This window comes from Ascaphus truei, chromosome 5 (assembly GCF_040206685.1).
Source record: "Ascaphus truei isolate aAscTru1 chromosome 5, aAscTru1.hap1, whole genome shotgun sequence".
Classification (NCBI taxonomy): domain Eukaryota; kingdom Metazoa; phylum Chordata; class Amphibia; order Anura; family Ascaphidae; genus Ascaphus; species Ascaphus truei.
Window position 1 is genome coordinate 301,340,230 of NC_134487.1, and position 27,994 is coordinate 301,368,223.

A 27,994-nucleotide genomic window follows, 5' to 3' on the forward strand; every position below is an offset into this window, starting at 1 on the left:
CAGGGATTTCCTGAAAACCTGGCCTGTTGGTAGCCCTTGAGGACTGAACGTGGCAACCCCTTGTTATAGAGCCATGGTCGGCTTGATAGTTGTTCCGTAGGTGCCATCGCACCGAGCCCTGCGGTTACAGAGGCCCCACAACAATAACGCTGACTGCCGCGGGAGAGCGCGGGGCGTCTGTAACAGTCTCTCACCTGTCCGGCAGCATCTCTTCCTACAGCGTCCCGTTATCATGGCTCCGCGACGTCTAATGGCGTTGCGTTGCCATGACAACGGGACGCCACATGGCGCTGTGATGTCATGACGCCGCTTCATCTGAGGAGGAGACTGCACACAGGACCAGGTATGAGGCCCCCGAGAAAGCCCCGGACTGAGCCCTGCAAAAGTAAAAGCCGGTCCTGTTAATAGAGCGATCTATTGTTGATAAAATAATGGCCATTTGTGGAGGATGTGTTTACATTAGCGATAACCCTACACATGTAATGTAAGAAAACCAAAGTAAGATTAGCACCATGTGAGCAATACAAAATGGCGGAGAAACGTTCCCGGAAAATTAGCAGTATTCTGGGGAGCAGCACATGTACTGTACCTAACCTCTCTGTTACTAACCTTTACTGCTGCAGAAATCTGCAGTACAAAGCATCACTCCACACTGCGTGTTTCCAGGCGCTCAAAAATGAGACAGTTTGGGGCACTTTGTTTTTATTTCACTGCCATTGTAATCAGGAAATAATAAGGAACCTCGTTCTCAGTCAGTGGACGTCTCTCAGGATAAACACATCCTCAGCTTTAGCCATGTGGAATAGTAACCAATTTGTGAACTTCATGTGTAGCCCGGCAGTGCTGTTAGTTCTTCCATGTCTCTTGTGTTTGCCTTCTCGGTTACACCGGCGCCCCTCTCTGTTACACCGGCGCCCCTCTCCCTTACACCGGCGCCCCTCTCCGTTACACCGGCGCCCCTCTCCGTTACACCGGCGCCCCTCTCCCTTACACCGGCGCCCCTCTCCGTTACACCGGCGCCCCTCTCCCTTACACCGGGGCCCCTCTCCGTTACACCGGCGCCCCTCTCCCTTACACCGGCGCCCCTCTCCGTTACACCGGCGCCCCTCTCCCTTACACCGGGGCCCCTCTCCGTTACACCGGCGCCCCTCTCCGTTACACCGGCGCCCCTCTCCCTTACACCGGCGCCCCTCTCCGTTACACCGGCGCCCCTCTCCGTTACACCGGCGCCCCTCTCCCTTACACCGGCGCCCCTCTCCGTTACACCGGCGCCCCTCTCCCTTACACCGGCGCCCCTCTCCCTTACACCGGCGCCCCTCTCCGTTACACCGGCGCCCCTCTCCGTTACACCGGCGCCCCTCTCCGTTACACCGGCGCCCCTCTCCGTTACACCGGCGCCCCTCTCCCTTACACCGGCGCCCCTCTCCCTTACACCGGCGCCCCTCTCCCTTACACCGGCGCCCCTCTCCGTTACACCGGCGCCCCTCTCCCTTACACCGGCGCCCCTCTCCCTTACACCGGCGCCCCTCTGCGTTACACCGGCGCCCCTCTCCCTTACACCGGCGCCCCTCTCCCTTACACCGGCGCCCCTCTCCCTTACACCGGCGCCCCTCTCCGTTACACCGGCGCCCCTCTCCGTTACACCGGCGCCCCTCTCCCTTACACCGGCGCCCCTCTCCCTTACACCGGCACCCCTCTCCATTACACAGGCGCCCCTCTCCCTTACACCGGCGCCCCTCTCCCTTACACCGGCGCCCCTCTCCCTTACACCGGCGCCCCTCTCCCTTACACCGGCGCCCCTCTCCGTTACACCGGCACCCCTCTCCCTTACACCGGCGCCCCTCTCCGTTACACCGGCGCCCCTCTCCGTTACACCGGCGCCCCTCTCCGTTACACCGGCGCCCCTCTCCGTTACACCGGCGCCCCTCTCCCTTACACCGGCGCCCCTCTCCGTTACACTGGCGAACTTTCTCCGTTACACCGGCGCCCCTCTCCGTTACACCGGCGCCCCTCTCCGTTACACCGGCGCCCCTCTCCGTTACACCGGCGCCCCTCTCCGTTACACCGGCGCCCCTCTCCGTTACACCGGCGCCCCTCTCCCTTACACCGGCGCCCCTCTCCGTTACACCGGCGCCCCTCTCCGTTACACCGGCGCCCCTCTCCGTTACACCGGCGCCCCTCTCCGTTACACCGGCGCCCCTCTCCCTTACACCGGCGCCCCTCTCCGTTACACCGGCGCCCCTCTCCGTTACACCGGCGCCCCTCTCCGTTACACCGGCGCCCCTCTCCGTTACACCGGCGCCCCTCTCCCTTACACCGGCGCCCCTCTCCGTTACACCGGCGCCCCTCTCCGTTACACCGGCGCCCCTCTCCGTTACACCGGCGCCCCTCTCCCTTACACCGGCGCCCCTCTCCCTTACACCGGCGCCCCTCTCCCTTACACCGGCGCCCCTCTCCCTTACACCGGCGCCCCTCTCCCTTACACCGGCGCCCCTCTCCCTTACACCGGCGCCCCTCTCCGTTACACCGGCGCCCCTCTCCGTTACACCGGCGCCCCTCTCCGTTACACCGGCGCCCCTCTCCGTTACACCGGCGCCCCTCTCCGTTACACCGGCGCCCCTCTCCCTTACACCGGCGCCCCTCTCCGTTACACCGGCGCCCCTCTCCCTTACACCGGCGCCCCTCTCCGTTACACCGGCGCCCCTCTCCCTTACACCGGCGCCCCTCTCCGTTACACCGGCGCCCCTCTCCCTTACACCGGCGCCCCTCTCCCTTACACCGGCGCCCCTCTCCGTTACACCGGCGCCCCTCTCCCTTACACCGGCGCCCCTCTCCGTTACACCGGCGCCCCTCTCCCTTACACCGGCGCCCCTCTCCGTTACACCGGCGCCCCTCTCCCTTACACCGGCGCCCCTCTCTGTTACACCGGCGGCCCTCTCCCTTACACCGGCGCCCCTCTCCCTTACACCGGCGCCCCTCTCCGTTACACCGGCGCCCCTCTCCCTTACACCGGCGCCCCTCTCTGTTACACCGGCGCCCCTCTCCCTTACACCGGCGCCCCTCTCCCTTACACCGGCGCCCCTCTCCCTTACACCGGCGCCCCTCTCCGTTACACCGGCGCCCCTCTCTGTTACACCGGCGCCCCTCTCTGTTACACCGGCGCCCCTCTCTGTTACACCGGCGCCCCTCTCCCTTACACCGGCGCCCCTCTCTGTTACACCGGCGCCCCTCTCCCTTACACCCGGTGCCAATTGCTAGGATTGTAAGTTGTAAACTGAGTGTTGACTTTTGAAATCACATCAACAATTAATTTCTTCACTAGAGAAACTGGGGTTAAAAGGTATTGTGGCAAAGCCGCGGCTACTGTAGGATTGCAATGTATAGGAGTTCCCGCTTTGGAATGTACAGTAGGGTGTCCTGTGTCACTGAAAGCCGTGTCTTTAACATTCCATGTCATTAACATTCCATGTCATTAACATTCCGTGTCATTAACATTCCGTGTCAGTGGTTTCTATGAATCATTCCAAAGGAGAGTGCAGTGTATCAAATGGAGGAAACCTGGGGATTCCTTTTCTGCTTTTGATACAGAGTGTTAGCTACACCGCATCAGGCATGGCAAGTAATGTTAATCCAGGGGTGGGCGCATCCAGTCCTCAAGGGCCACCAACAGGTCATTTCCTGAAACCAGGGTCACGAATGATGTATGAATAGTTCCAGTAAGCTTAACTCATGCCTTCCCTCTTCCAAAGCACAAACAAGTCCTTTGTCTTTCTTAGGCTGGGGCCATAGAGGGGGGTAGCAGCGCTGAGGCGAGCTGACGCTGAGGCTCGCCTGCTGAAATCTGCGCTATTTCATGCCCATGCAGGCGAGCCAGCGGGCGCGATCGGGAGGCGGGGGGAGACTGAGGGAGGCGGGGCAGTGACGTCGCTGGGCCAATCGCCCGCGACGCACCGACGTCAACGTCACGGCGCCGTCACGTTGACGCTGCTCCGCGCTGATTGGATGTTTTCAGCTGACAGCGCTCTGAAAAACAGCTTGGCTGTCGGCTGAAAAATCCAGCGCCTCAGCACGCCTGCGGACGCTCGCATGAGCCCCCCATGGAGGATGCAGGGGCTCAGCGCAGAGCGTCCGCACGGCTCAGCACGGACGTGCCTTCTATGGACTCGGCCTTAGTTTTATTGAGGGAAATCACAGGAAGAAAGGTACTTGCAGATGTAGTGTGGGTGTGGAGTGCTTCTCTGTCTGAAGTGCAGTGTATCAAGGATGAGGCAGGGTAAAACAGAAAGGCCTTGCTGGGGTAAATAGCAGGCAGGTACTCACTCAGAGTCCTGGGTGAAAAGGAAGTGAGGAGCAAGGGTCACACTAGAAGGGAAGTGAGACTATACTAACTGTCAGCAAGGACAGGGGGGTAGGAATAGCCCACTCTCAGCTAGGAGAATAGGAGATGCAGGCAACCAACACAGGCTGTGTAAACAACATGTAACAATAATGTTGCCTTTTCACATGCAGCTAGCTGCTGGGACAGGGAAAATAACAGGCAGCTAAACTAGGGAGAAATTAATCCCATGAGCTGCAAAGGGAGACAGAGAATATGGAATCTGGTTCCAGGACAGGTCGGGATATCCTTGCTTCAGCACAGGTGGCTCAGTCAAAGACTTAGCCACTGATTGAGCCACCTATACTGAAGCAGAGACAGATTGAGCTACCTGTGCTGAAGCAGAGACTGATTGAGCCACCTGTGCTGAAGCTGGGATATCCATAAAACCTGACCTGTTGGTGGCCCGTGAGGACTGGAGTTGGCCACCCCTGTGCTAAGGAAAGGGAAGTAAATGACAAAAAGAATATGATGCATTTGAATATAATAACGACATTGCCCAAATTGCAGGATGACACACGCATGGGGTGACGTGATAACGCCAATGTGCAGGCATACAGCATACAACTGCCTTTCTTCACCATCTGTTGGAGAGGATAACATGCCTTGCTAACATAGAAATGATTGACTTGAATGGCAGTTAACACCTGATCTGGGGCGTTACCCTTCCACAGACCTTAGCGGTAGATAAGTGCCTCTTCGCCAACCTAATCTATCCATATGGGTATATGTTCCAACACCTCCGACCCTACTTGGTCCTTGAATTTCTTCCATATCTAGGATTGCCTTTTGTTTATCCCAAGCAGTTTTTCATTCCCATACTGTATTAGATTCTCCCACCTTCCCTCCTCCGAGCCTGCCGCCCTCCAGCTGCGTAGGATTGGGTGACTGTATTTGTCCCGGGAAAAACATGGACAAATTTTGCGCATGCCCGAATGGCGAGCGCCGGCCGCACATGTGCGATAGGTGTTTGCCAGCCGGTCATGCGTGGTCAGTATGGGTCTATCGCGCATGCGAAGCTGGCGCCGATAAAAATCGGGACAGTGGACAAAAAAGTCATGCCAAAGGCTTAAAAACTAGGACTTGTCCAGCTAAACCAGGACGTCTGGTCACCCTAACATAGGATGACCTCTTGTTCTAACACTTCTCTTTCTGAAACATGCTTCCCTCCTGTACCTTGTTAAAACCCATGATATGTTTAAAACTTTCATTCATATTCCCCCGGTATCTTCTCTCCTCCAAGGTGTACATCTTGGGGTCCTTCAGTCTTTCCAAATAAGTTTTACGATGTAGAACATTCACCATATTAGGCGTCCTTCTTTGCACAATCTCTAAATTATTTCTGTTCTGGAGATATGCTCTGCATTGATACACCGATGCAGAGCCACTGAAAAGAGCCATGTCCCAGGACTGGGCCCATCCCAGGAGTTGGATCCAGCCAATTGTAAGTCAGGCCCAAGATCCATGATCGACTAGCCAGACTCCTTCCTCTGCCAGGCTCAAGCAGAAGGACCTGCCCACCCAAGTTCAACAGGTGTCTTCCCACCCAACTGGCCAACCAAGTACACACCCATTTCCACTGCTCAGCAACCCGGGACTATAGTTCTGGGATTCGGGAAACTTTGGTGGGCCTACACAAATTCACTATGTATTAGGTGTGAAATATTTAATATATATGTGTATATATATTGTGATGCCCAGACCACGTTGCAATCTCATTTGTCCCAATGTAAGGCCGGATGTAAGGCCCCGGCTGTATAAAGTTTAACTGCAGGGGTTTTATTTACAGGGATTAAATCATATAGCAGGCCCACCGTCCCTTTAAGAAAACCAAATAATATAAACTCCTATTCCCTTTAGGGAAAGCTAACTACACCGTAGCTTTCAACCTCACTAACTGCATGGCCAGCTAAGCTGATTCCCAAGCCAAAACATGCCCTGGCATATGCAACAATGTAACACAGTCTGCATACAATAGTAAGGGTTTTGCTTATCTTAGTCCTTATGGAGAAGACGTCCCTGCTTCAGCACGATCTTGCGTCCTTTCCTTCTTTGGGGAACTCGGCCCCACCTGAGCCCAGAGAAACTCTCCTCTGTAGGTCCTCTTTAGCCAGCTTCCGCAGCTGGGGAGCACTTCTATCTCCCCCCAAGGCAGCACATCTGATAGAGGAAATCAGGCCAGGCACTCCAAGATCCAAAGGTGACATTTGTCTCTGAGAAATAAATGTCACCTCTGGATCCTGAAGTGCTTGTCCTGATTCTCTATTTCACTCTCTCTCTCACACTCTCTCTTTCTTTCTCGCTCTCTTTTTCTTCCTTTCTCTCTCTCTCTCTCACTCTCTCTCTCTCATTTAATATTTATTTTATGCAACATTATGGTATTATTCTGATTACTTGATATAAAAGGATTTTCAACCACATTTGGACATTAATAATGTCATGTCTTTGCTCTGAAGCTTTCTTTTACATAATGGCTTTTCTTCTTTTTTTTGGGGGGGGGGAGGTGGTGGGGAACTCTCCATCTCACTTTTATTGCAGAGCTCACAATAAACCTATTCTGTTTAAAGGCTTTCTTATTTTACTTTTAATTGTGTTTATTTTTCCAATGTTAACCACAACTGTGACTGGAAAAAATCTCTGGTTCCTGCCAGCGATACACATGCTGAAAATGTTTGCAAAACATAAGCTCCATGGTTTTACATCTGTTACCCAGAATAACATTTGTTTTGTGAACAACAGGTCACGATTTTAGGATATCCCTAAATAGGGCTAGATTTGGGATGTACCACAGGAAAAGACTCCAGATAGCATTTGGGGCACCATACTTATTGGGCGAGTAAGGAGTTCATGCTCAACACAGAAATGTATTATCTAGTCTAATAATCCCAATGGGGGGAGTAGTTACTAGCTACACAGTGTAATGCCTGTTGTGTTACTGTCCATATATCAATAATATATTTCAATCCTTTTGAATACGGGCAGTGTTATACGTATGCCACCAGCACAAGTGGCACAGGCTAAATCTGTACATTAGTCTTTGCTGCAACTCCCAATGAGTCCATATAACATGTAATGGTCACAAACACTTATAGGTATATTCTGTTAACAGCTAACAGCTTGTTTATGTCCATGACTACTCTTGACCCAAACTACATATGGGTAACTCTGCTTGCTATAAAATGTTTGTTTATGAGCAGGGCTTTTTTTGTGACGGTTCGCGCCAGTACAATGTACCGGCACCTTTTTTTTGTTACCTTCTCCTCTTTATCTCTGGCATCTTCTGCTTTGATAACGTGTCGCCATAAATAAGCGGCATCAAACTGCGCCATGTTGCCATGAAAATGTGATACCACAACGTCACATGGTGCCGCGTTGCCATGACGTGATGTCACGTAACGCTGTGCGAAGTTATAATGCACCACGCTTTCCCCCGCAGCCGGGTACCAGCACATATTTTTTTCCAAAAAATCACTGTTTATAAATATTACAAAACAACACTGAGATCCAAAATGTCTGTCTATTTCTCACCATAAAGGGTTTTAAAACGTTTCTTTTCCTGGTTAGCACAAACTACCCGGGTTTCAGAATAAAGCAGATATTATATATTTATACTATTGCTATCCTTATTTACTGCAGGGAAGAAAGAGTCACGTTTGTACTTAGATTGCTAGATATTCAAGTGCTTAGTTGAAATACTGAAACGTGTCTCCCATACCTTGCAGTGTAAATGAAAGTGACCCTGTCTTTGAAGCAGACAGAAGGTATTTCTTTTCTCTGTGTGAAATCGATAACATTATTAATGGTTTGCTTCCTCTGGCTTTCCATTTTTTCACATTAGGTGCTTTATGATTTACTTCAGGGGGCTCAACTCCAGTCCTCACGCCCCCCCAACAGGTCAGGTTTTCAGGATATCCCAGCTTCAGCACAGGTGGCTCAATCAGAGGCTCAGTCTTCCTCTGATTGAACCACCTGTGCTGAAACAGGGACTGATTGAGCCGCCTGTGCTGAAGCAGGAATATCCTGAAAACCTGACCATTTGGGGGGGGGGCTTGAGGACTGGAGTTGAGCACCCCTGATTTACTTCGTTCTTCTAACCATACTGGACAATCTACTTCTAGACACTTCCGATAACGTCTGTGAAATTGGAAGATAACATTTCACTACAATGTTTATAAACTGTGGCATGATAACATTCACGTGGTTATTTTGTGCGATTCGAACCAGTAATCACCGTGGCATTCTGTGTGGATTGATTTTTTAGTTTTTAACTATCCCTTTTCCTTTCCTGCATCTCACCTCCTCTTCACGGTAGAGATGCCACCATCACACGCAGTCCGACTAATCTCAGTGGTACCCCGCTCTTCTAAAATCTCTTTCCTTCCATAACCATTCCTAAACCTGTCTGCTCAACCCCCGAGGATCTGCGTGAGTCCGTTCTTCATTCGTTAAAAACAGAGCCAGTATTTTACAATTGGTAACATTGCCCTTTATATTTGCCTCTTTTGCTCCCTTAATTCTCTCTTCCCCTTTCTTTTTTTCCCTAGCGTATATATTTTTAATTAACCCATTCATTACATGTCTAGCTTTTTTTACATTTTTTGCTTTTTCAGCCCAGTGTGTTTTTTGAGTCATTTGATCAGTCAATACTCCGGGGTTTGTTCTATATACACTGAAACGGCCCAATCAGCCGCTCCGGCAGATATAGACTATGTCCCTTTGTCTCCTGTCTCTAGACGCTTTTCATACTCTCTCTCTTTCAGGGTATCTTTCCGTGCTATTTCTCACATTGAACTAAAACAATCATATACACCTAAACTAACATTTAAGCAGAACTCTAATGGACATACAGTATCCACTGTGCCTGAAGTCACTTACCCGTGCGCTCACTTATTCCCTGCTTTCCACGCTCTCAGACGTTGGACCCAGTTCAAATGCAGCTTTGGCATTGCAAATATATTTCAGAGCTCCCCCCCCCCCAAATTTATTTTCCACTTTTCGACTCATTTGCAAAAAATTAGTTGTACTTGTATTTCAACCAGAGAAACAGACGATTAGCTTCAGGCCCGCCGACAAGTTTCCTATTTATTAATCTGGGGAGGAGTGGGAGGAAATGTTGCTTAGCAGGGGAGGGCAAAGGGACTGACATTGGTTGAATAGAATGAGGGGTATGGGTGCGTCGGGGTCGTTTAGTGCCCCCTCCCTTAGTGAAAACAAATACACACATATATAAAATAACAACATTATTACCCCTTTGTAACCATAGTGGTCATAATGACCAACCACAAAAAAGCCCCCTTCCAAAATGCCATCAATGTAAAAAACAACCCAGTCTTCACTGGATCACCATTTCATGGCCAAAAGAAAAAAAAGGGCCACCAGGGTCTGAAGACCTGCCCAAATCCTGGCCACCAAGGTCCCTCGATGTTGATTGAAGCCATTTATCGTCTCTTCTAGAATAATCCTCATTGGAAATTGAAAGAATATGTCAGACTTTTCTTCTACCTTCGAACTGCTCTTACCTTACCAATGGTGTCATGTAGAAGAAAACGTCCCACCACCATCCTACGTCAGTGTTAAGAGCAGTTAGAACATGGTAAATCAACCAATCTGATTGGTTAGTTTACCAAGCTGCTGTCTAGCTCATGTTATGTGTCAGCGACAGGCATATATAAGGGCCGAGCATTCGCATAACCCTTCAATAAATGGCTTAGAGAGGGCGTGTGTGGAAGGGACGTCCGATATGAAAATAGAAGAAAAAGAAGAAAAGTTTTGACCACTTGGTATATTTAAATGTATACTGTAATAATGTTTTAATGTTATGTCTTATTTAGGATTGTACAATGACCGACAGATCCTGTTTACCAGCTTTGTCTAATATGGGTCGGTCATTCCTATGGAGGAGGGTTGTGTTAGGTGTGCTGGGGTCCTTGTATTGTGTGTGGGGGAAGAGGTTAGGTGTTCCCGGGCTCTGTCACCTGTCTTCTGCTTTATTGAATCGGCAGGAGGCTTGTTGTGACCTCAGCGCAGTGTTTGAGTTTTTTTGAACAGGTCACTTTGATTTCATACTAGAACAGGGGCTCAACGCCAGTCCTCAAACTCCCCCGACAGGTCACATTTTCAGGATATCTCAGCTTCAGCAAAGGTGGCTCAATAAGTCCCTGCTTCAGCAAAGGGGGCCCAATCAAAGACTGAGCCTCTGATTGAGCCACCTTTGCTGAAGCTAGGATATCCTGAAATCCGGACCTTTGGGGGGGGGAGGCTTGAGAACTGGAGTTGAGCCCCATGCTCTAGATCGAGATTTCAATCTACTTGTTGATGTTGATTGCTGTCAATCAGGAAAGTTTCTACTTCCCCCTCTCCCTATAAAATTGTATTTATCAATATGGCGGGGAGGAGGTAATAATACAAATAGACTGGCACAAATTAAGAACGGTTGGTTATTTTGCTTCTTTTTATTTTCTCTTGTCGTGAATTCACACTTTTCTTTTCTTTTTGGTTGGCGTCAATGGACGAGGAACCATTTCACCAAACAATTCGGCACAAAGTCTGGTGTATCCTAATTATTCCATATATATTTTTTTTTTACTTTACAGCAAAAATAGACATTCTGTGGCTTACGCCGGCCAGAAGCCGTGGCTGCTAAACGCCACCGTAGAAGAAAATATAACATTTGGAAGTCCTTTCATCAAGCAGAGGTAAGTAGCAGCCGTGTTAAAGAACGCAGGCGCACCATTCCTGTTTCCGGAAAAAACAAGTGTAAGAGAAATCCTGCAGTTGGATTTTGTTACCTCTGGAGATGGAAACTATCCACAATGCTAAATAAAAACCCCCCCTACCCCCCAATTACGCATCCTTGAAAAACATTTGACAAGTTTCCGGCTAAATATCGCCAGCTAATGATGGGTGTGCAGAGGTAAATTTCCCACAAGGCCATGCGGCAATTTTTTTGGGGGCGGCAATTTTTTTGGGGGCGGCAATTTTCCTGTCTTGAGAAACGGGTCTTAAAACCTAAAATAAACCTTCTCCGGAGGCGGCGCCCCATCCTGCAGTGTCACGTTGTCATGGCGACCGCCGTCAAGTGCCTCCGCATCGTCACATGATGGCGCGTTGCCATCGTTACATCATAAAGCCACTACACTGCAGGAGAGGGGGGGTCGCTCTTCCACAAGGGGGGGGTGTAGGAGCGACCCTGCCCGTGTGAGCCTAGGGGGGGCAAAGTGATCCACCAGTGTGCGTGTGCCCTATTTATAGTCTCAGCATTAAGGAAATAGAACGATTTTAGGGGATTTTGCGACTTCGGCAATTTTACAGATTTTCCCAAATTAGCATATTAGGCGAATTACTTGAAGGAGCCGTTCCTCCTGCTCGGCTTTTTTTGCCCCCTCCCCATTTCTCTTCCCTGTAATGGAAGCAGAGGGTCTTGGGAGTTGACCTGTGTCTAGTAAGGTGCTGTTGGTATCATCCCCCCCAGGGGAAATAAAATGGAGGTTTAAATCTCCCACGTCACGCGGGCCCATCGAAAGCAGGTCGTGGAGGATTTAAATCTCCAAGAAGTCCCATAGTCTCGGGAACCAGGACGTCGCCGGCGCTGAAATGAACGCGGTTCCCCTCCGGAAACCTCTCGGAGGAATCGCTCATTTAATGATCGCCGAATCACTCGCAAACTCGGACTAAGCAGCAAAATGTTTCACTGGTTCAAAAAAGGGCAAACATGACATGTTCTCGCCCTCCTGCCACAGCTTTGTACATCTCAACTTAACACTATCTATGACAGGGATGGGCAACTCCAATCCTGAAGAGCTACCAACAGGTCAGGCTATCAGGATATCCCTGCTTCAGCATCAGTGGCTCAGTCTTCGACACCTTTGCTGAAGCAGAGACAGCCACCTGTGCTGAAGCAGGGATATCTTGCAAACCTGACCTGTTGGTAGCTCTTGAGGACTGGAGTTGGTTACCCCTGATGTATGATATGTATCTAAAGGAGCTGTATATTCAGTGTAAAATGCAAGCCATAGAAAGCTCCGGCCACAGTTCCCTTGGTGAAAATATGTATATTTCTGCTTCTACTTCTTCCTGTTTTTTTGCAGGTACAAAGCTGTTACTGACGCCTGCTCTCTACAGCCGGATATTGACCTCTTGCCATTTGGAGATCAAACAGAAATTGGAGAGAGGGTAAAAATTAAAACATAAATAATAATAATAATAATTTTATATATATATATATATATATATATATATATATATATATATATATATATATATATATATATATATTTATATACTTATATTATTTTGGATCTTTCCATGCAGTCAGATTTGCTATCGTTCACAAATGACCGGATCCACAAACGGGGGCTAAGCTTTAGCACACCTTTACTCTCAATCATAGGAATGGGGGCTGAGGTGTGCTAAGGCTTAGCAGGGGATCTGGGCCAAAGAGTACAGCTGCCAGGCTAAAGCTGGGATTATATGGGTGGGAGGCAGAACAACGACTCCCTCTGCTGCACAAGCATTTCCCTCCCTTCCACCCCTCTCTCCTCCCTCCTCTCCTCTCCCCCCTCCTTCCTCTCCCCGCCTCTCCCCCTCCCATCCCCCCTCCCAACCCCTCCTCTCCCCTTCCCCTCTCCTCCCCTTCCTCTCTCCCATCCTCTCCCCTCCCCTCCCCTTCTCTCTCCCATCCCCTCTCCTCCTCTCTCCTCCTCTCCCCTCCCCTCCTCTCCTCCCCTCCACAGTCACAGGGACATCTCTCCGCCAGCCTTGTTGCTGCCAAGGTAACAAGGTAAACCTTACCCCTTACCCTAAAAACCCCATTACTCTAAGTTCTTACCCTAAAAGCCCTTATCTAAACCCCTTACCCTAAAAACTCCTATCCTTCACCCCCTACACTAACCGGAAACCGGAAACCCACCCTTACGTTGACTTACCTTAATGGTGAATCGGCCGGTGGCGGATTGTCCCGCGGCGGAGCGACTGCGGCGAAGGCTCTCGACGTCCAAAGGTCTAAGGCGGGCCGCGACCAAATGTCCGATTGTGTGCAGCCAAGCTTTCCTATCTAGAAAAGTCCACTTCCTCCCTCCTCCTTCAGCACCGGATGGGCGTCCGTGGGACCCGCTCTCGGGTAATACTGGCGCTATTCAAACTGCCGGACCAGGTGGGGTCAAAGTGTGTCCACGTTCCCCAGCAAACTCTGCAGCCTCATTTGTATCAAAATGTGTAATGATGAAGAAATAGGAATAAACACATGAAACATAAAAGTGAAGAATGAGGAAGCAGAGTCCCTGACCCAAAGAGCTTACAATCTAAGTTTGATATTTGTTGCTATTATGAAACTAAAACCTAAGTTAAAGTGGCTAATAAGGAAGGAAATAACAAGTTGGGAACAACGGGGGGGATGTATATTTTGTATAAAATGAAATCTGATTTATATTACGACTGCTTCAATATGAAAGTTGATTCTTTGTATGACTTGTGACTAAGTAAAATCAGTAAAATCCCTGAATGTACTGAAATATTCTGCATACATTCCAACATTCAACTCCATCCAAGAGGGAGAACTAAGTCCCATCTCTTCTGGACCTAAGCACACTCCTCTACTCCCCCAAGGATCCAAGTACTTTCTCCACTTCTCCCCCATGCACCCTACTGCTCTCCTCATCTCCCCATGCACCCTATTACTCTCACCTCTTCTCCCCCATGCACCCTACTGCTCTCTCCACTTCTCCCCCATGCACTCTACTGCTCTCGCCTCATCTTCCCATGCACCCTACTGCTCTCCTCATCTCCCCATGCACCCTACTGCTCTCTCCACTTCTCTCCCATGCACCCTACTGCTCTCCTCATCTCCCCTTGCACCTTACTGCTCTCTCCACTTCTCTCCCATGCACCCTACTGCTCTCCTCATCTCCCCTTGCACCTTACTGCTCTCTCCACTTCTCTCCCATGCACCCTACTGCTCTCCTCATCTCCCCATGCACCTTACTGCTCTCTCCTCATCTCCCCATGCACCTTACTGCTCTCTCCTCATCTCCCCATGCACCTTACTGCTCTCTCCTCATCTCCCCATGCACCTTACTGCTCTCTCCTCATCTCCCCATGCACCTTACTGCTCTCTCCTCATCTCCCCATGCACCTTACTGCTCTCTCCTCATCTCCCCATGCACCTTACTGCTCTCTCCTCATCTCCCCATGCACCTTACTGCTCTCTCCTCATCTCCCCATGCACCTTACTGCTCTCTCCTCATCTCCCCATGCACCCTGCTGCTCTCTCCTCTTCTCCTGTGACCCACTGCACACATATCTTCTCCTCTCTTCACCCTAATGCCCACTACTTTAAGGTTGCAACATTAAGCTAGCAGGAAGCTTGAAAGTGAGGGTGAGTGGGGGGGGGGGGGGGTGGAGAGAGAGAAAGGGCTATCAGGAAGATCAGCTATTTGAGAGTTGGTATGTTTTTATTGTGCTACATAACTATCACGAAAACATAATCTGCTGTCTTAAACAAGTGACAAACAAACAATATGTTCCGCTTAATTGTTGTATGTACAGTGTAGAAATTGTTGTATGTACAGTGTACAAATTGTTGTATGTACAGTGTACAAATTGTTGTATGTACAGTGTAGAAATTGTTGTATGTACAGTGTACAAATTGTTGTATGTACAGTGTAGAAATTGTTGTATGTACAGTGTACAAATTGTTGTATGTACAGTGTACAAATTGTTGTATGTACAGTGTACAAACTGTTGTGTTGGTGCGGACGTGACATTCTGCTGCCGTAAAATGTTTCAGAATGTGAGGTTGCCCCTTTCTTTAAATATGCTGCTGCTTTCTTGTTAGCATTAGAATGATACAGTATGCAGGGGTTCTCATCTCTAGTCCTCAAGACCCCCCAACAGGTCAGGTTTTCAGGATATCCCTGCTTCAGCACAGGTGGCTCAATCAGTTCCTGCTTCAGCACTGGTGGCTCAAAAAGAGGCTTAGTCAAAGACTGACATATTCTGAAGCTGGGATATCCTGAAAACCTGACCTGTTGGGGTGGGGGGAGGGGGGGAGGGTCTTGAGGCTGGAGTTGAGAAACCCTGCAGTATGCCAACATCAGTAACTTCAACCCAAAAATGAAAAGTTGTACGATACATTTATATTAAAATTCACGTCACAGGCACAGTGCTCGAGTTATTTTGGCATCTCTGGTCGGACTCGTCTTGTACAAATATTTTGTCTATGCAAGCTTATTTATGGATGTTGTATTCATTAGGGGCTTAATTTAAGTGGAGGCCAGCGGCAGCGAATATGTGTGGCACGAGCTCTCTATCAAAATACCAACATTGTCTTCCTGGTAAGGATATGTATCTTACTGTGACCAGGCTTGTGCTGCTGGGTACTTCTAATGTCTGGGAACAAAGGGAATAGCTGTATTATGTCAGCTTACAACAAAGCATGTAACCCATTTCTGTACAGCAAAGCATGTAACCCATTTCTGTACAGCAAAGCATGTAACCCATTTCTGTACAGCAAAGCATGTAACCCATTTCTGTACAGCAAAGCATGTAACCCATTTCTGTACAGCAAAGCATGGCTGCATTATGGGGATTGCATACTCCAGGGGAGGCCAACTCTAGTCCTCAAGGACCACTAACAGGTCAGGTTTTCAGGATATCCTTGCACCGGTGGCTCAGTCGAAGACCTGACCTGTTGGTAGCCCTTGAGGACTGGTGTTGGCTACCCCTGGCATAACCCCTTCAGTGCAATACAGATGCTAATAATTGATTCAAATAGATATTCTTTATTAACCATATCCAATACTTTATTCTATATTAAATATATATTTTAACAACATACAGTATATACAAACCCCTCGGGAACGCATTCCAAAACCAGGAGCCTTGTGAGGTGCAGCGGAAGGGGAGATGTAAAACACAGGAGCAGGAACTAGCAGACTTGCGTAAAAGATCAATGCGTCTATTAGTGGATCAAATAATAATAATCATTTAAACAAATATATGTATTTTGTCATAAAGAAATGACCTTCTGATTGGTGATATTCTGCAAAAATGTCTTTAAACTGCTGAAAATGTCACTTTTGCTGCGTGAATAGTTTCCAGTGGCACGCTATAGCCACAATTCACATAGTTCAATGAATATTCAATAGAATTTTAAATTCCTCTGTGGTGCTCATCATTTGTATATAAATTCTTGGTTGAAAGGAATTACATGTATTTTATTTTCCTGTGGACTTAGGATGACCCATTCTCCGCACTTGATATACATTTAAGTGATCACCTAATGCAAGAAGGAATCTTGAAGTTTCTTCAGGAAGATAAAAGGACGGTTGTTCTGGTTACACATAAATTACAATACCTGCCACAAGCTGACTGGGTAAGATGTTAAACTCACGTGTAGCATGCAATAACAGCACATGATTTGAACACTTACTTTGCTTTTCCATTTTTTATTTGACCGAGAATGCTACATCCAGTTTGAATTACATTAAAACTGGAATAAAATGCCAATTAGGTGTATGAAATAGTTACAAAACCTGCTCAAACGTTTCCAGATTGTGGACCAACTTCATACAATTTCGTACAAATTACGAATAATTTGTAAGTGCTGTTCTTGCACTTGACTTTGTTGTTTGTAGTATCTGTTACTTTGTTGTTTGTAGTATCTGTTACTTTGTAGTATCTGTTACGTTGTAGTATATGTTACTTTGTTGTTTGTAGTATCTGTTACTTTGTAGTATCAGTTACTTTGTAGTATCTGTTACTTTGTTGTTTGTAGTATCTTTTACTTTGTTTGTAGTATCTGTTACTTTGTTGTTTGTAATATCTGTTACTTTGTTGTTTGTAGTATCTGTTATTTTGTTGTTTGTAGTATCTGTTACTTTGGTGTTTGTAGTATCTGTTACTTTGTTGTTTGTAGTATCTGTTACTTTGTAATATATATTACTTTGTAGTATCTGTTACTTTGTTGTTTGTATTATCTGTTACTTTGTTGTTTGTAGTATCTGTTACTTTGTTGTTTGTAGTATCTGTTACTTTGTTTGTAGCATCGGTTACTTTGTTGTTTGTAGTATCTGTTACTTTGTTTGTTTGTAGTATCTGTTACTTTGTTGTTTGTAGTATCTGTTACTTTGTTTGTTGTTTGTAGTATCTGTTACTTCGTTGTTTGTAGTATCTGTTACTTTGTTGTTTGTAGTATCTGTTACTTTGTTTGTAGTATCGGCTACTTTCTTGTTTGTTGTATCTGTTACTTTGTTTGTCGTATCGGTTACTTTGTTATTTGTAGTATCTGTTACTTTGTTTGTTGTTTGTAGTATCTGACTTTGTTAACCGATGCATTTATATCTCAGTACATTAAATAGAAGTATCTGTGTTAAATTCATGGAATAGTTTGTAAATCAGTATCGCTGACCTGAGGAAGAGAGAGAGCTCGCGAAAGCTTGTCCTAAAATATCAATTAGGTATCACCTAATACTGACATTCTCGTTTACTCGGCAGTACCGATGTAGTAGACATTGTTCCTACACGTTGTAGCTGGGCACACAGAGCGCGGCAGCGGGAGCAGACGCCATTGTGTTTTAATTAGGGGCGCACTAAAAATGGGCGGAGCTAACAAGTTATTGCACCCACTGGCATGGGCGTCCGCAGAAATTTTTTCGGGGGGGGGGGCATAATTTATAACCGCAGCGCAATGGCGGTCCCGGCTGCGGCACAGATTGGTCCCGACTTGGGAGTGAGACGGCTTTCATTGGTAGGTAGTGTTACCAATGAGAGCCGCATCACTCCCGAGTGCTACCAATGACAGTGCGCTGCGCTTCCTCCTGCGTAGCAGCATAGGCTAGCCTACCACTAGCTGCCTGCCGTGGCGCCAGGGGCACCCACCCACCTCCGTCCCGGTCCACCCAGAGTCTGTTTTTGGCGTTTATAGCGCCGTTAACGTACTGTACGGCGCCATAAATGCCAAAAACAGCCCAGGACTGCGAGTGATCCAGGCAGAGCCGCCAACAGAAATCATGGGGCCCAGGACAAATGAAAGGAGCAGGCCCCCCTGAACCCATAGCGCCCCCCCGAACCCATAGCGCCCCCCTGAACCCATAGCGCACCTACCACGAAAAAATATCTTTTAGAGCGCAACTTTTACTTAACTGTTTTCTTATTCTGATACAGAATAAATATTACAATGCAACCTGTTTATTTTTATATTTTCAACAAAAGTCATGTGTCTGCCTGCCTGCCTGGGTAAGTGGGTGAATGACAGTAGAATGACAGTGGGTGAGTGGGTGAATGACAGTGGGTGGGTGAATGACGGTGGGTCGGTGGGTGAATGACTGTGGGTGGGTGGGTGAATGACAGTGGGTGGGTGGGTGAATGACAGTGGGTGGGTGAATGACGGTTGAATGACGGTGGGTGGGTGGGATAATGACGGTAGGTGGGTGGATGAATGATGTGGGTGGGTGGGTGAATGACAGTGAGTGAGTGGGTGGATGGGTGAATGACAGTGGGTGAATGACAGTGGGTGGGTGGGTGAATGTTGAATGTGGGTGGGTGAATGATGGTGGGTGGGTGAATGACGGTGGGAGAGAGTGACTGGGTAACAGTGACTGGGTGGGTGGGTGACAGTGACTGGGTGGGTGGGAGACAGTGACTGGGTGGGTGAGAGACAGTTACTGGGTGGGTGGGAGACAGTGGGTGGGTGGGAGACAGTGACTGGGTGACTGAGTGAGTGACAGTGACTGGGTGGGACAGTGAGGTGACAGTGACTGGGTGGGTGACAGTGACTTGGTGAGTGACAGTCAGTGACTGGGTGGGTGACAGTGACAGTGGTTGACATTGACAGTGGGTAATGGTGACAGTGGGTAACGGTGACAGTGGATGACAGTGACAGTGGGTGACGGTGGGTGACAGTGACAGTGGGTGACAGTGACAGTAGGTGACAGTGACTGGGTGGGGTGACTTACCTTGACCGGGTGGGTGCAGCTTGTCGCCGGACGCTTCCCCCTCCTGCCCCCGATATCCCCTTCTGCCCCCCGATATCCCCGCGGCAGCTGCCAGGGACGGGAGGTGGGCTTGGGGAGGGGCCTCGGTGGGGGCACGGGAGGTGGGCTCGGTGGGGGGGGGCAAGGCCACGGGAGGTGGGCCGGGGGGCACGTGGGAGGTGGGTGCGCGGGAAGCTGGCCAAGGGGGGGAAGCGGGCCGCAGAGGAGCTGGTACTTCCCCCTCCATCCCACGTTGGGAGCGAGAGGGGGAGCGGGCCGCAGAGGAGCTTTGCTTGTACTTCCCCCTCTGTCCCACTTTGGGAGCGGGGGGAAGCGGGCCCTGCTTGCCCTGCGCATGCGCGCCGGGACAGCGGGGAATCGGCGCCATTTTTTTAAACTTTTTTTATTTTTTATTTATTTAATTAACTGGTGCCCGGCCTGACCCACGGGGCCCGGCCTGACCCACGGGGCCCGGGAAGCAGTACCCCTTGTCCCCCCTGTGCCCCCCCTGTTTGCGGCCCTGGATCCAGGGGGGGGGCAAGCGCCCCCCCTTGCCCCCTCCTGCGGACGCCCATGCCCACTGGCGTGCACCAGCAACTGCAATAACACCTGCTACATCTGTATCTCAGTAATCTAATCTATCTAAGTGTATTTATTACCGTACAAGTATCGAAAACAAAAGACTTTATTAGTGATATCAAATGCACAGGCTGCAGGTAAAAGCAGGTAAAAGCAGCCACCTGTGAATTGTAAAGTGGTTGGGAAACCAGTATTAAAGTATTTGGAGGCAACGTGTGGTCTAGGGATCACATTTAGGGAACCGTTCCCGAGGCTTCCTTTTCTCAGGTAATTTTTCGTCTCAAAGTATAAAATACACCTATAGTACTGTACAGTATGTGCATGAAGCTGAAAAACAGCCAATCAGTAAATCCTCTTCTGTCAATATGTTTTTGTTTAGATTATTGCCATGAAAGATGGGTCTGTCCTAAGAGAGGGGACTTTAAAGGACATCCAGAACAACGACGTTGAACTTTACGAACATTGGAAAACTCTGATGAACCGCCAAGATCAGGAATTAAAAAAGGTAAGAACTTGATGATTTATTATAATAACATAAACATTGTAGCATAACATTCTTTCAGTTGTACAGCTACTGTATGCGGAAAACTATATGTTTATGTTTTGCAGGGTAAGATAACTGGTGTTAACTTAACAAAAACAAATAAAAACGGTGCCTTACAAGCCCATAAGTATGTGTCTTAGAGTCCGCAGATGGATGAAAAGTGTCCGAAATTGTCCTGGTCTTGAGCTTCCAGGAAATAGGATGAGCGTGTGTCCCGTGATATGTGAATCAAACACAGGGAAATATCATAGTGCAATAGTGTTATTACAATACAAGACTGACACTACAAAAAACAAAGAACACTCAATACAATTGACTGACACTACAGACGAGACATACAAAACCAACTGACAAATAACAATGAAGACAGCAAATAGCAAGGCTGAAAATATCAAAGCTAATTTAATACAACATAAAAAACAATAAAATTGCTCAAATAAGGAGATGGCTGGTCCGGTCCGTTAAAACCGGGGGCCTACTCACCAGGTGAGTATATAGGCACTGGGTATCAAGCGGCGGTGAGGTGTCAGCAAATCCTGCGCGTCACTTCATATTCCCTGAATAAGTGACGCACAAGCGCACGAAGCGCGTAGGGTTAAAGTTCACTAGCTATATCTGACGTCATTGACTCGAGACGTGCGTGTTCCAAGTTGCGAGTAGGAAGAGGTTCATTTCCCCCGGAAATCCACTCCCCGCATTGGAGCATCCGCCCGGGAAGGCAGGAAGGCAGGAAGGCACTGGCGTGCATCTATAGACACTCCAGCGTGATGCGCAGGATTTGCTGACACCTCACCGCCGCTTAATTCCCAGTGCCTGTATACTCATACCACCTTGTGAGTAGGGCCCCGGTTTTAACGTACCGGACCAGCCATCTCCTTGTCATTCTTATATGAGCAATTTTATTGTTTTTTATGTTGTATTAAATTAGCTTTGATATTTTCAGCCTTGCTATTTGCTGTCTTCATTGTTATTTGTCAGTTGGTTTTGTATGTCTCGTTTGTAGTGTCAGTCAATTGTATCGAGTGTTCTTTGTTTTTTGTAGTGTCAGTCTTGTATTGTAATAACACTATTGCACTATGATATTTCCCTGTGTTTGATTCACATACTGTATCATGGGACACACGGTCATTCTATTTCCTGGAAGCTCAAGACCAGGAGAACTTCGGACACTTTTCATCCATCTTCGGACTCTAAGACACATATTTATGGGCTTGTAAGGCCGGTTTTATTTGTTTTTGTCTACTATTTTCTGATTTTGTTTCAGTCCGTTAGTTACCGGGCAGCCTAGCCCACACTAAGGGTTTACCTGAATTCAATCAGGTCACATTACCTCACACTTTTCACATTAGCGCTCCAATCACACCCCCTTTTTCCCCCCGGTGTTAACTTAAACAACTTTAACCTGTTGAGCGGATCCAAATACCCCGTAATAAGGATTGTAATCCGAGCCCCTAACTACTTTTATTGCTTGTTCCTGACATTTTTGCAGTGCTTGTTACTAATCTTTTTAAGATAATAACCAGAACAGGGCAGTATATGTCAACGCTTGCCTGAAAAGAGTTATGGGGATGGGACGTATCAAGCATCCCGATATTCCTGCTCCTCCAGCTCCCTTTTCCTGACATCACAGGATCCTTTGTAATCTTTTATTAGGGTTACCATATTTTTGCAATTCAAAAAGAGGACACTGGGGGTATCACCCACACAATGGCGGTGGCTGTTATGCCACATGAACGACTCATTCCGTTTTGGGGAAGGAAGACCCAGTCACAATATGAAACCCACCCGTAAGATCTTACCCATTCACCTCCTCATTCTCAGGCACTCACACACAGACTCCCTTGTCAGGCACTCACTACTATTACTTGATGGAGTTTTTAAGGGATTGCCCTGTTTCTGTTAGGGCCACTGCTCTCTTACCTGAAAGCGTACTATAGCTTTGGACCCAGGCAGTCTGGCAGCTAAGGGTGAGCTCAGGTGGCTGTGCAGAGGAGGTGGCGCGGAAACCCCAGATATTGTTGACAGGTAATATTTCATGCCGTTTAGAAAGTAGGTTAGCTCAGATATGCCAAGGCAGGAGAAGACTGCACTGTCATCTTTAAGTGATCCTTCAGATAGCACAGAGGCACACCCACACCTACAGAAAGCACCCACGCACACTCACGCCTGCAGAAAGCACCCACGCACACCCACACCTGCAGAAAGCACGCACGCACACACACACACCTGCATAAAGCACCCAGGCACACCCACACCTACAGAAAGCACCCACGCACACCCACACCTGCAGAAAGCACACACGCACACCCACACCTGCAGAAAGCACCCACGCACACCCACACCTGCAGAAAGCACACACGCACACCCACACCTGCAGAAAGCACACACGCACACCCACACCTGCAGAAAGCACCCACGCACACCCACACCTGCAGAAAGCACCCACGCACACCCATACCTGCAGAAAGCACACACGCACACCCACACCTGCAGAAAGCACCCATGCACACCCACACCTGCAGAAAGCACACACGCACACCCACACCTGCAGAAAGCACACACGCACACCCACACCTGCAGAAAGCACCCACGCACACCCACACCTGCAGAAAGCACCCACGCACACCCACACCTGCAGAAAGCACCCACGCACACCCACACCTGCAGAAAGCACACACGCACACCCACATCTGCAGAAAGCACCCACGCACACCCACACCTGCAGAAAGCACCCACGCACACCCACACCTGCAGAAAGCACACACGCACACCCACACCTGCAGAAAGCACACACGCACACCCACACCTACAGAAAGCACCCACGCACACCCACACCTGCAGAAAGCACCCACGCACACCCACACCTGCAGAAAGCACCCACGCACACCCACACCTGCAGAAAGCACCCATGCACACCCACACCTGCAGAAAGCACCCACGCACACCCACACCTGCAGAAAGCACCCATGCACACCCACACGTGCATAAAGCACCCACGCACACCCACACCTGCAGAAAGCACCCACGCACACCCACACCTGCAGAAAGCACACACGCACACCCACACCTGCAGAAAGCACCCACGCACACTCACGCCTGCAGAAAGCACCCACGCACACCCACACCTGCAGAAAGCACCCATGCACACCCACACGTGCATAAAGCACCCACGCACACCCACACCTGCAGAAAGCACCCATGCACACCCACACCTGCAGAAAGCACCCACGCACACCCACACCTGCAGAAAGCACCCACGCACACCCACACCTGCAGAAAGCACCCACGTACAACCACACCTGCAGAAAGCACCCATGCACACCCACACGTGCATAAAGCACCCACGCACACCCACACCTGCAGAAAGCACCCATGCACACCCACACCTGCAGAAAGCACCCACGCACACCCACACCTGCAGAAAGCACCCATGCACACCCACACGTGCATAAAGCACCCACGCACACCCACACCTGCAGAAAGCACCCATGCACACACACCTGCATAAAGCACCCACGCACACCCACACCTGCAGAAAGCACCCACGCACACCCACACCTGCAGAAAGCACCCACGCACACCCACACCTGCAGAAAGCACCCATGCACACCCACACGTGCATAAAGCACCCACGCACACCCACACCTGCAGAAAGCACCCATGCACACCCACACCTGCAGAAAGCACCCACGCACACCCACACCTGCAGAAAGCACCCATGCACACCCACACCTGCAGAAAGCACCCATGCACACACACCTGCATAAAGCACCCACGCACACCCACACCTGCAGAAAGCACCCACGCACACCCACACCTGCAGAAAGCACACATGCACACACACACCTGCAGAAAGCACCCATGCACACACACCTGCAGAAAGCACCCACGCACACACACCTGCAGAAAGCACCCACGCACACACACACCTGCAGAAAGCACCCACGCACACCCACACCTGCAGAAAGCACCCACGCACACTCACGCCTGCAGAAAGCACCCACGCACACCGACACCTGCAGAAAGCACCCACGCACACCCATACCTGCAGAAAGCACCCACGCACACCCACAGAAAGCACCCACACCTGCATAAAGCACCCAGGCACACTCACACCTGCATAAAGCACCCAGACGCACTCACACCTGCAGAAAGCACCCAGGCACACCCACACCTGCAGAAAGCACCCAGGCACACTCACATGATATTGACGCTGCCCGGATGTTTTGCGCTGCAGCAAGCTAAAGTCAGACAAACGGGACCGGTCGTTACGCGTGTGGTTTCAAGGCCACAAAATGACTGCTCTTAAATCGGAAGAAGAAACGTTTGAGGTTTTACAAATAAAAGTGATCCCAGCCTGTATCCCAGAATCCTGTGTTGGTGCCAGCTTTACCCTATAAACTTAACTCGCCGGAGGAAACGCGCTCTGCTCCTGGATCCCTGAGATGATGGAGTCAGTGAGGGGGTTCTCCTGGGCTTTGGATGTGGGGACTCTGGCATGGAGTGAGCGAGGAGGGAAGCAGCACATTGTTCTCCCCCTCCGGCCTCCTGGTGTCGGCTTCAGTTTGCTCTCATGTGAAAAACATTTTTTACAAAGGTCTTTGCTCCAATTTTTGCATCACGTGTGTCAAAAGCAATTTGTGGAGCAGTTAGGGGGAAGTTACATCCCGCAGAGAGTATAATGAGATGTATGTAATTGTGCTGATCTATGCCCCACCTTATCTTCCTTCAATCTGTGTCACAAATTGTGACGTTAACTTTGTGGCTCCTAACAAACTGTCTCTTCCATTGAATGGAACAGGAACAGGCACCAAAAACATAGATTGTAAGCTCCACGGGGCAGGGACCTGTGCCTGCAAAATGTCTCTGTAAAGCGCTACGTATAAGTAGCAGCGCTATACAAGAACATGCTATTATTATTATTATTAACAGGAAAACGGTTCCGTGCATGAAAACGCTGCTCTGCATGTTTATATACACGGTCCCCGATATCATTATTGTTACGTGAATAATCCGTGTTGCTCTAGGACACAGAGGCTGACCTCGCTACCATGGAAAGGAAAACCCTTAGGAGAGCAATGTACTCCAGAGAAGCCAAGTCTCAGACGGAGGACGAAGGTGAAGGTACAGTATCATGTCTCTGCTGGAGGCAATTCTCGGTGAAATGCCGTCTGCCGCCTCTTAAAACATAGCCTCAAAAGGTTAGCAAAGTTACTACACTAATTACTTTCCTTTACTGTGTGTACATGACAAAAGAAGTTACGGAAACATTTCAAAATTTGACTTCAAATTTCTTCCATGATCATAATAAAGAAATGCCCGGAAGAACTGGTAGCATCCATTGAGATGCAAGAGAATAATTATTTTTAAAAGGCAAAAATGGAGATGTCCTGGAGCATTAATAAGCATTTAGGAAAAGGGCCTCACATTATGTTCTGATATCTATTTACGGGGGGAAAATATTTGATCTACCTTTATTAAATGCTACACAATTTTAGCAATCCACAAAGCACAGAAGTGTCTTTGGCAAGTATTGTATGATAAAGGTAATTATCGTGATGTTGATGTTTTAGTTATGAGCAACAATTGTTCAGAAATCTGTCATACAGATGTTGCCGGCGTTATTGATGCCCGTAGCGTGCGTTGCGAGATGATGAGATAACCCCGCCCCCTTCTTGCGCTCGCCTCCCGCGGGTACGGCGTGTGTCCCGCTGCAGCTCGCCGCCGGTTACAATAACGTTGGTTACATCTGTAATCTAATCAAATATAGTAAATGTTAAAGGGTGAAAATGATGGAGAAATCCAATTATTTCCCACAAACCCGTAATCCATGCTAACCGGCAGTCCATATTATCAGCTATCCGTATTATCCACAAGGACAAAGGATTGGGTAATGTTCAAATATGAACATATTATGTCGCTTTTAACAGACTTTAAAACGTTCACATCCCTGTTACTTTATATACTTTTGACATACAGAGGAAGAAGAGGAGGAAGACGAAGATGATAACATGTCAACAGTCATGCGACTCAGGACAAAGATGCCGTGGAGGACTTTCTGGAGATATCTGAGCTCGGGAGGATTTCTCTTGCTTTTTCTAATGATTTTCTCTAAGCTTATGAAACACTCGGTCATCGTGGCTATTGACTACTGGCTGGCTGACTGGACCTCCAAATCCAAGACATGGCCAAACAGTACAAGCACCAACGGCACAGATTTCAATGCGGTAATACAGCACTTAGAGGTACCAGTTTCTTTGTATATGCTTCATCGGAATCAGCCATGTCAGCACCGCGCTGGTTTCACAGAATGGAATATGTAGTCATTGTAATTGTATCACATTGTTACATTCAAAATATACACTTCAGTGTCTCGTTCCCCTCATAATCATGCTTTGCAATGCATTATGGGCTGTCATGCACTGAAGTGGTTAATTAACCATTGCAAATAAAATGTTATATGCTGCACACCAAATAACATGTTGTCAATACATACAGTGCTCCTGGCTCAGGGAATACCTGCCAAAATAATCCAGAATCAGAGGATGATTCGGGGCACTACGGATTTTCAAAAATTACATTTATTGTCAGATTAAAACCACGTTTCGACCACCAGAGCGGCCTTTTTCAAGTGACCGGCATTCCCTCCGCCCAAAAATGTCCTGTATGTATTGTCCTAAACAATGTGAAAAACGTCAAAATTATCACCAGCTCTCCCACCTGGGCCCTTGTCCGTCTGTTCTCTTCTTCCGCATTACACCAACTGCATGAGCACGGACGTCCACGTTCGGCGTGTGCGTAGTCACCGCGGCATCCATCCTCGATCCTAATTGGTCGGCTTCCGATCCGGAAATCCCGCGATCTTTCATCTTGCGTGACGTCACTGCTTGCCGGTGATATGTGGTCCCGGAGTTTGCCCTGCTGTTTGTAACTTGGTAGTCAGTCACCTCCGTCTCTGCGCAGGCGCCAGACTCCTCTGGGCTCTGCATCTCCTCCACTCTTCAGCCGAAGATATTTTGCGAGGGAGATGGAGGAGAGTGAAAAACTCCGTAGTGCTTTGAAACATGTTAGAAAAATGGAAAAAAATGGACAAAATCAGTGAGACAACCCCAACAAACCCTATATAAGTGCTTATAGAGACCCACAGTGAGGAAAATTAATCCACTAAAAATGGATTAAAATTAGAAGTCTTGTATATATTCTTTCAATTTTCTTTGTTGCCAAACCTATCCCACTGACCCTGTGTGCCAGTTGGTGTAATGTGGAAGAAGGGAGCAGACGCACACGGATCTGCGCTGGGTGTTTTTTAAATGGAAATCAGCAGCTCATGTGCAAGGTCAAATGTTCTCCACCTTTGTTTTTTTAATATTCATCTCTATAAACCACCATTTTCTCCATGAACTATGAGTTTTAGTAGATAAAATATGTATGTGCGTGTGGGTGGGGAGGGGTGGTTCTGTGTGTATGTGTGTGTGGGGGGGGGGGGGGAAGGGTGTGTGTTTGGGGGGGGAGTGGTTGTGTGTGGGG

General features: G+C 48.6%; 1 protein-coding gene and 1 long non-coding RNA gene across 14 annotated transcripts in view; one reads left to right on the top strand and one right to left on the bottom strand.

The window, feature by feature from the left end:
- The window catches only part of ABCC9 (ATP binding cassette subfamily C member 9), a 148,402-nt gene that overhangs the window by 77,082 nt on the left and 43,326 nt on the right, over positions 1 to 27,994 (top strand). For 6 of the 11 annotated variants that reach the window (XM_075602921.1, XM_075602920.1, XM_075602923.1 and 3 more), the window contains 8 exons: positions 8,098 to 8,136; positions 10,969 to 11,070; positions 12,463 to 12,547; positions 15,625 to 15,705; positions 16,608 to 16,745; positions 20,303 to 20,428; positions 25,495 to 25,591; positions 26,447 to 26,712. In XM_075602921.1, the coding sequence (XP_075459036.1) occupies positions 8,098 to 8,136; positions 10,969 to 11,070; positions 12,463 to 12,547; positions 15,625 to 15,705; positions 16,608 to 16,745; positions 20,303 to 20,428; positions 25,495 to 25,591; positions 26,447 to 26,712 (934 nt within the window). The remainder of the gene's footprint in view (positions 1 to 8,097; positions 8,137 to 10,968; positions 11,071 to 12,462; positions 12,548 to 15,624; positions 15,706 to 16,607; positions 16,746 to 20,302; positions 20,429 to 25,494; positions 25,592 to 26,446; positions 26,713 to 27,994) is intronic. The other 5 variants (XM_075602924.1, XM_075602925.1, XM_075602926.1 and 2 more) reach the window with 3 other exon arrangements.
- LOC142496278 (uncharacterized) lies at positions 10,804 to 27,834 on the bottom strand. Of its 3 annotated transcripts, XR_012801935.1 has the most exons (4): positions 27,188 to 27,834; positions 16,209 to 16,306; positions 13,300 to 13,562; positions 10,804 to 11,110 (listed from the first exon to the last, which is right to left on the bottom strand). It is a non-coding gene; the product is annotated as an uncharacterized LOC142496278 (long non-coding RNA). The 3 variants fall into 3 exon arrangements; XR_012801936.1 differs by lacking the exon at positions 16,209 to 16,306 and having other exon boundaries at positions 27,176 to 27,828; XR_012801934.1 differs by lacking the exon at positions 16,209 to 16,306 and having other exon boundaries at positions 27,188 to 27,827.